The following is an 8,829-nucleotide window of genomic DNA, read 5'->3' on the forward strand; positions in this document are numbered from 1 at the left end:
TCTCTCTCTCTCTCTCTCTCTCTCTTTCTTACCTTGAAACCGATCCACACACCAAGGAATGTACATTTATTTTTTTATCATGTTGACACTAACGGGCAGGCGAACACCTGCTCTCGTATGCTAGTCACGTTCCAAATGCTTTATGTGACACTTTCTCACTTGTCCTCAGACCGAAGCCCTGGCCCCGCATGCACATAATTCCCACACTGATTCAGGCAGCCATGGGGTGCAATAAGTGTGAATATTGAAAACGCACGCTACCAAATAAGGTACGTATGTATAGATCATTAATGCTGCTCTGACTTCTTGAATGCTACAGACTGAACTGATGAAAATAATTAATTAATGAGGGCGGAGGATATTCGTGATGAAAACAAAAACAAGGAGCAAGGTGGAGGTCTTAATGGAAGATACATATAGGAAGATAAGAGAGGGAGGAAAGGAAGGGAAGTGAAGGGTAAGGGGGGACTGGAGGTGGGAGGTTTCATGTAGTATAAGAGGCTTTGTCAGAGAAAGGGGGTGAAAGAGGGAGTGTGGAGAGTGCAGCAGACGAAATGGAGCTTGAGCGAGGAATCTTCACGCACTTCGTTTTAATCACCATTTTCTCCGCCTGTGTCTACTGTAAGAAAATTTTAAACTTGTATTATAAGGACTGCCAAAATGAATAAGAAATAGTGAGTTACTCCATGATAAATTACGATTACACTATTGCAAAATGTCCTAATTAGTAGAATTATAATTGTTGTATGTGAAGTAATGATCATGACTGTAAAAAAAAAAAAAAATTGTGTAATTAGGTTCGGACTGCGTGTGGAACAAAGACAAGGACTTCCCTCAATACCCACCGCTCATCCTCGATTCCAGTTTCGAGTTTGTACTGCCGGTGGAGGAGGATGGCAACAGGGTGGTCAGGTTAGATTTACAACTCTGCTATCGATGCTACGTAGTGCTAGAATTACCGTATACTTAAACATCCTATCAGTGGGTGCTGCCTTTTGGGTTACTCTGTGGTGTATCTCATGAACATGTAGGACGTAAAATGCCTTCTTGCAGGGTGGCGGCGGGAGAGACCGTGACTCTGGCATGTCCAGGCGACGAGATCGAAAACTTGCATCAGGTGGAGGCGGAGGCTCGCTGTCTCGAGAACGGCCTCCTGGCTATCGAAAACTCAGTAAGTATTATTCATTGTGTACGTACAGATTTGCAAGTGTCGTGTTACGGTTCATGGAGGTGGTCTGTTGATGCAATCACTGGTTCCTTTTGCGAGAGGGTAAGTGTTTGCGCACTTCAAAGAGAGACGATAATAAAATCTAGAGTCCCTTTCATGTTTGTCTCTGGGTCTGTCTGCGCAGGAGTGGGATATGGCGAGCCTGGGCTGTGGCGATGACGTGAAGGAGGTGATCTTCCGCGACCAGGGAGCATGCGGCGCTGGGAACATCGGAATCCTGCACGAGATTGGCTTCGAGATATTAAGTGCGGAGAAATTCAAGAAGGTGAGTGTTCCTTGCATCTCTATCCTTTGTGCTGGAGATGTGCCCGTTATGAAATTAATCAGTATTATTGTACTTCACTGTAATGCTTTAGATAATTGAGACTTTTTTTCTCCAACATGATAAATTTGTAAAAAATTCTTCAGCATGAGTTGTAAAAAAAAATACTATTTAGTGTCGTTATTGTTGCCAGCGTGCCCTTGGGATCTGTCAAAGCATATCGGTAAGTCACTGTTAGAACAATTAATCTCTTGATTTCCTGAATACGTATGGTTGCCTGAAGTTTGAAAGGAGATACTGCTCCGTGCCTCAGACTCCGGTACACTCGTATTTACACTCAGGTGGAGAACTTCCTTACTCGCGGATTCTTTATTTATATTAGGTAGATAAATTATATATGTGAAAGTGATTACTGGAAGAGTGCTAAACATCTTTTTCATTGATTATTAATGTGCTACGATACTGACATAACATAAGATAATTTTGCACACAATGGTATCGAAGAAAATAACGAAATAATACAACAACAACAACAACAACAACAACAAAACAGAAACAACAACAACAACAACAACAACAACAACAACAACAAAAACAACAACAACAACAACAACAACAACAACAACAACAACAACAAAACAGAAACAACAACAACAACAACAACAACAACAACAACAACAACAACAACAACAACTACTACTACTACTACTACTACTACTACTACTACTAGACCAAATTCCCAATATCTCTTCTTGGTTAGGTTCTTCGAGTCTGCTTCGATCCCTCCTTGGAGACCACCCTGTACACAGAGCACCTCATCCACGGCGCCAACATCGCCGCCAAGGACATTGACTCGTCCAGGCCATCCTTCAAGAGCTCTACAGGCTTCTTCAGCGTGTCCATGAGCACCGTGTATTCCCAGAGCTCACAGCTGGAACTCATGATAAAGCTTCTTGGTGACGAGGTGAGCGTATCAGAACATAAGAACTTGAAAAAAAGGGGGGGGGAAGGTGCAGGAGGTCATCAGGTGTATGGGTTATCCATGTATAAAAAAAAATAAAAAAAAAAAAAAAAAAAAAAAAATATATATATATATATATATATATATATATATATATATATATATATATATATATATATATATATATATATATATATATATATATATATATATATATACAACTAGACATACTCATATATATATATATATATATATATATATATATATATATATATATATATATATATATATATAATATATATATATATATACTCGTATATATATATATATATATATATATATATGTATATATATATATATATATATATATATATATATATATATATATATATATATATATATATATATATATATATATATATATATATATATATATATATATATATATATATATATATATATATATATATACAACTAGACATACTCATATATATATATATATATATATATATATATATATATATATATATATATATATATATATATATATATATATATATATATATATATATATATATATATATATATATATATATATATATATATATATATATATATATATATATATATATATATATATATATATATATATATATATATATATATATATATATATATATATATATATATATATATATATATATATATATATATATATATATATATATATATATATATATATATATATATATATATATATATATATATATATATATATATATATATATATATATATATATATATATATATATATATATATATATATATATATATATATATATATATATATATATATATATATATATATATATATATATATATATATATATATATATATATATATATATATATATATATATATATATATATATATATATATATATATATATATATATATATATATATATATATATATATATATATATATATATATATATATATATATATATATGAGTATGTCTAGTTGTATATGTGTCTCTATGTGCGACAAGAAAGGAGCGGTTTTCTTTATTATCATACTGTAAGACTGAAGACGTGATTTCTCTATGTTATTGTTTAAACGACGCTCTAACTTAATACGATAATGTCAGTTTTCATTTGTTTATTATTCTTGCAGTGGAGCGTAATTTTTATCTCTTTTTTCCAGGACCTCGCCCATCAGATCATAAACACACACAAGCAGTTCTACTTCGCCAAAGGCCACATGTCCCCAGATGCCGATTTCGTATTAATGGCCAACCAGGACGCCACTTACTACTACATCAATGCCTTGCCACAGTGGCAGGCCTTCAACAACGGGAACTGGAAGGTGGGTGGAGGGGCCTTTCTGGCTCACGGATGGTCTTACTCGTCGTCTTGATTTTAAACATACTCATACATAGCTTCCTTTTGCCTCATTTCTACTTTGTGTCATCTTCTTTACGTTTTATTTTACTGGTAGAATCTTAATTTCCTTTCACTTCCTCGTACGTAACCTCCTTTTCTTTATATCCTCCTCCTTGTTATCTTCTACACGTTAATTTTGTTATTTTTATTGGTAGAATCTTAATTTCCTTGCACTTCCTTGAACATAGCATTCTTTTCCTTAATTTCAACTTTGTGTCCGTCATTCTTATTCCTAGAATCTCAATTCACTTTCATTTCCTCGAATGTAGCCTCCTTTCTTTTTTTTTATTTTTTTTTTAATTTTTTTATGTAGGAAGGATACTGGCCAAGGGCAACAAAAATCTAATAAAAAAAAAATGCCCACTGAAATGCCAGTCCCTAAAAGGGTCAAAGCAGTGGTCAAAAATTGGTGGATAAGTGTCTTGAAACCTCCCTCTTGAAGGAATTCAAGTCATAGGAAGGTGGAAATACAGAAGCAGGCAAGGAATTCCAGAGTTTACCAGAGAAAGGGATGAATGATTGAGAATACTGGTTAACTCTTGCGTTAGAGAGGTGGACAGAATAGGAGTGAGAGAAAGATGAAAGTCTTGTGCAGCGAGGCCGTGGAAGGAGGGGAGGCATGCAGTTAGCAAGATCAGAAGAGCAGTTAGCATGAAAATAGCGGTAGAAGACAGCTAGAGATGCAACATTGCGGCGGTGAGAGAGAGGCTGAAGACAGTCAGTTAGAGGAGAGGAGTTGATGAGACGAAAAGCTTTTGATTCCACCCTGTCTAGAACAGCAGTATGAGTGGAACCCCCCCAGACATGTGAAGCATACTCCATACATGGACGGATAAGGCCCTTGTACAGAGTTAGCAGCTGGGGGGGTGAGAAAAACTGGCGGAGACGTCTCAGAACACCTAACTTCATAGAAGCTGTTTTAGCTAGAGATGAGATGTGAAGTTTCCAGTTCAGATTATAAGTAAAGGACAGACCAAGGATGTTCAGTGTAGAAGAGGGGGATAGTTGAGTGTCATTGAAGAAGAGGGGATAGTTGTCTGGAAGATTGTGTCGAGTTGATAGATGGAGGAATTGAGTTTTTGAGGCATTGAACAATACCAAGTTTGCTCTGCCCCAATCAGAAATTTTAGAAAGATCAGAAGTCAGGCGTTCTGTGGCTTCCCTGCGTGATATGTTTACCTCCTGAAGGGTTGGACGTCTATGAAAAGACGTGGAAAAGTGCAGGGTGGTATCATCAGCATAGGAGTGGATAGGACAAGAAGTTTGGTTTAGAAGATCATTAATGAATAATAAGAAGAGAGTGGGTGACAGGACAGAACCCTGAGGAACACCACTGTTAATAGATTTAGGAGAAGAACAGTGACCGTCTACCACAGCAGCAATAGAACGGTCAGAAAGGAAACTTGAGATGAAGTTACAGAGAGAAGGATAGAAACCGTAGGAGGGTAGTTTGGAAATCAAAGCTTTGTGCCAGACTCTATCAAAGGCTTTTGATATGTCCAAGGCAACAGCAAAAGTTTCACCAAAGTCTCTAAAAGAGGATGACCAAGACTCAGTAAGGAAAGCCAGAAGATCACCAGTAGAGCGGCCTTGACGGAACCCATACTGGCGATCAGATAGAAGGTTGTGAAGTGATAGATGTTTAAGAATCTTCCTGTTGAGGATAGATTCAAAAACTTTAGATAAGCAGGAAATTAAAGCAATAGGACGGTAGTTTGAGGGATTAGAGCGGTCACCCTTTTTAGGAACAGGTTGAATGTAGGCAAACTTCCAGCAAGAAGGAAAGGTAGATGTTGACAGACAGAGCTGAAAGAGTTTGACTAGGCAAGGTGCAAGCACGGAGGCACAGTTTCGGAGAACAATAGGAGGGACCCCATCAGGTCCATAAGCCTTCTGAGGGTTTAGGCCAGCAAGGGCATGGAAAACATCATTACGAAGAATTTTAATACGAGGCATGAAGTAGTCAGAGGGTGGAGGAGAGGGAGGAACAAGCCCTGAATCGTCCAAGGTAGAGTTTTTAGCAAAGGTTTGAGCAAAGAGTTCAGCTTTAGAAATAGATGTGATAGCAGTGGTGCCATCTGGTTGAAGTAGAGGAGGGAAAGAAGAAGAAGCAAAGTTATTGGAGATATTTTTGGCTAGATGCCAGAAATCACGAGGGGAGTTAGATCTTGAAAGGTTTTGACATTTTCTGTTAATGAAGGAGTTTTTGGCTACATTCGTTATTCTTACTCTTCAGACCTTATCTTTACTCTCCCTTTGGCCAGTCTCAGCCAGTGCTCGTGTTAATGCTCCACAGTACTTGGAATTCGCCACGCGGGATCTGGCGGAGAAGAAGAGGCGTGATCTTCGGGTGTACAGCGGCGGGTGGGGCGTTCTGGAGCTGATTGACATCAATGGTAATCCCGTGGAGGTTTTCCTCGGATTGGCGCAAGAGAAGAAAGTGGTGCCCGCGCCTGCAGTCACTTGGAAGGTATGTACTATACATACGTCCCGTGCATTAATTTTCTTCCCCCAAAAGGTCCCAAACACTCCGCTCCCACACAGGGCTGCACTCTCAAATGTTTCGCGCCTTAACTCCACTACTGTCATTAAACCGTAATGAATATTACTGAGAGTTTTCGGGAGTATTTTGATGATTTTAATGAGAGAGAGAGAGAGAGAGAGAGAGAGAGAGAGAGAGAGAGAGAGAGACTTATCATATATGTGGCCTTTGGAAAATACTCCTAATGGAAACTTAAACATGCCAGAATACGGCTCTCAATTACGCAGTCACCGAGGTTCGTTATGCCGCAAACAGGTGGTGCACGATGAGCTCACTAACTGCGCCGCCGCCATCGTGGGCGTCAACAACCCGCACCTCACCTCGGCCCCCTCCACGCTTTGCGAAGACCTGTGCTCTTCACTCCCGTGGATCGACTTCGACGTGAGTGATCTGGGGCACGGCTACACCTACTGCTGCTCTGTGGCCGACCTGCGAGCCGCTGTCCCTCACGTGCCTGAGCTCGGGGAAGTGTGTCTGCTCACCGAGTAAGCGGAATGTGAGCTTGATTCACTCCAGTGCTATCGGCGAAGACAGTTTCAGACGTATTATCTAATTGCTGGAGATTAATTATCATTCTATTCCCGTTTATTCTTTGTACTAGGATGTTAAGATAATTTCCAGTGACTTATGTAATGCATAATAATAAGCCGCAATAGTTAGGTTTAATTATGTAGCAACCTTGTGTCGAAAGGTAAACATATTAAGAAACATATATTAGAAACCACACATAGCTAACACGTCACTTATACACTTTTCTTAATGGCCACGAATGAAACTTATTGCTTGACTAACTCCTTGTTAAAGACTGCTTGCTTCATAACGCGCTCCTCTAAACTTCACGTTGCACCTTCGTTTTTTTATCTTAAAGTGAACCAACCAACCCTGCTAAATAAACTATACTGAATGGGGATTCAGGGAAGGACTCTAGAATGATTCAAAACTTTTTCACCAACAAAAACTCGTTACTAATCGTAGAAGTTCAATCTGGTACGACAAAAATGCATAAGATCATAAGAGCATACGAAACATAAGAACATAAGAAAATAAGGGAAGCAGCAAGAAGCCATCAGGTCTACACGTGGCAGTCCCTGTATTTAACATACCTACGTATTTCCATCTGTCGTCCCTCGTAGGAACTTCTTAAGCTGGGAGCGTTAGTGAATCCCATCCCCCATCCATAAATTTGTTTTATCTTCCTTTAAAGCTTCCTAATGACTCAGCACTAACACCCTGATTACTGAGTCCATTCATTTAATCTACCAGACAACTTGAGAACCAATTCCTTCCTATCTCTTTCTTGAACCTAAATTTTTCAAGCGTGAACCCGTCATTTCTTGTTTTATCCCGATTACTGATTCTGAGAATTTTGCTTACGTCCCCCTTGTTATAACACTTATACCACTTAAAGACTTCTGTCAGGTCCCCTCTTAACCTACGTCTCTCTAAGGAATGTAAATTTAAATGTAAATTATTTAGTACATACTCTTTCGAAAGCTGTAGTATTGTCTCCTAACCTCACGTCTTGTACATGATATATCTGTATAAACTAAGATAAAGTTGCAAGCAGACAGTGACGTTAAGAAGACAAGTTCCTTCTGCTCTTTGTACTATTTGGTGACTGTAACACATAATAAATCGCGCTATCGAAAATAAACAACAAAGTCTTTCTCACGGAGGCATAAGACATAAAAAAGATAATTATTTTAGCAAAGTAGATGACCTGAATTAGTGACGAAGGAGGGTAGTTATAGATTTATGAGGGTTGTAGAGGAAGTAATACTGAACGTACTTACTAGGTGAATATTACAAGTATTTGAGTGACCCATATAGTCACTCCGTTTTCTGCAAGTCCTCTTATTTTATTTACACCGTCGGGTCGCTGTTTCGGATGAACTTTCCCCATATTCTATTGCATCTTCTACTTCGTCTATCTCCATTTTCTACAAGCAATGACTAATCACTCCAGTTCAGTCTTTTTACTCAGTCGTGAGATGGCAGCGCAGCTCAACTTGACCTTACTTTCAAGGGGGTGGGGGGAGGAGGTTAAATTGCAGTCTTTTGTTTGTTCAGTCACTGTTTCGAAATCAAAGTGAAACTCACGAGAGGAAAAAGACATCATGTGTAGCCAATTCAAATGATTACTTATTTTCTGTATTATTATTATTATTATTATTATTATTATTATTATTATTATTATTATTATTATTATTATTATTATTATTACATTATGAGAGACATTGTTCGGTGAGAGAAATAAGGAGCGGGTATGCTCAAGCTTCAGTGATATCTCGAGTCTAGACATCATGAAGCTTTCGAGCCCAGAGGCACCCGTCTGTGTCCTTGTGTGAGCGTGTGCGGGTGGCGGACGTGACGTGAGGAACATTTTAGGA

The 8,829-nt window shown here is 37.9% G+C and overlaps 1 protein-coding gene across 1 annotated transcript; it reads left to right on the forward strand.

Moving 5' to 3' along the window:
- The first annotated feature begins 513 nt into the window (after positions 1-513).
- Positions 514-8,100, forward strand: LOC135105660 (uncharacterized). The gene is made up of 8 exons (XM_064014046.1): positions 514-621; positions 798-912; positions 1,054-1,171; positions 1,353-1,493; positions 2,251-2,454; positions 3,659-3,820; positions 6,194-6,367; positions 6,695-8,100. The coding sequence occupies exons 1-8, from the start codon at positions 555-557 to the stop codon at positions 6,926-6,928; spliced, it is 1,215 nt and encodes a 404-aa protein (XP_063870116.1). The 5' UTR covers positions 514-554; the 3' UTR covers positions 6,929-8,100.
- Positions 8,101-8,829: the final 729 nt, after the last annotated feature.

Source organism: Scylla paramamosain, chromosome 12 (genome assembly GCF_035594125.1).
Source record: "Scylla paramamosain isolate STU-SP2022 chromosome 12, ASM3559412v1, whole genome shotgun sequence".
In the NCBI taxonomy this organism is placed as follows: Eukaryota; Metazoa; Arthropoda; class Malacostraca; order Decapoda; family Portunidae; genus Scylla; species Scylla paramamosain.

Coding starts and splice junctions, on each gene's coding strand:
- LOC135105660 (XM_064014046.1), top strand. CDS start 555: ATGGAGCTTGAGCGAGGAATCTTCACGCACTTCGTTTTAATCACCATT. Junction 622..797: donor TTTCTCCGCCTGTGTCTACT/GTAAGAAAATTT, acceptor TTGTGTAATTAG/GTTCGGACTGCGTGTGGAAC. Junction 1,494..2,250: donor GTGCGGAGAAATTCAAGAAG/GTGAGTGTTCCT, acceptor CTTCTTGGTTAG/GTTCTTCGAGTCTGCTTCGA.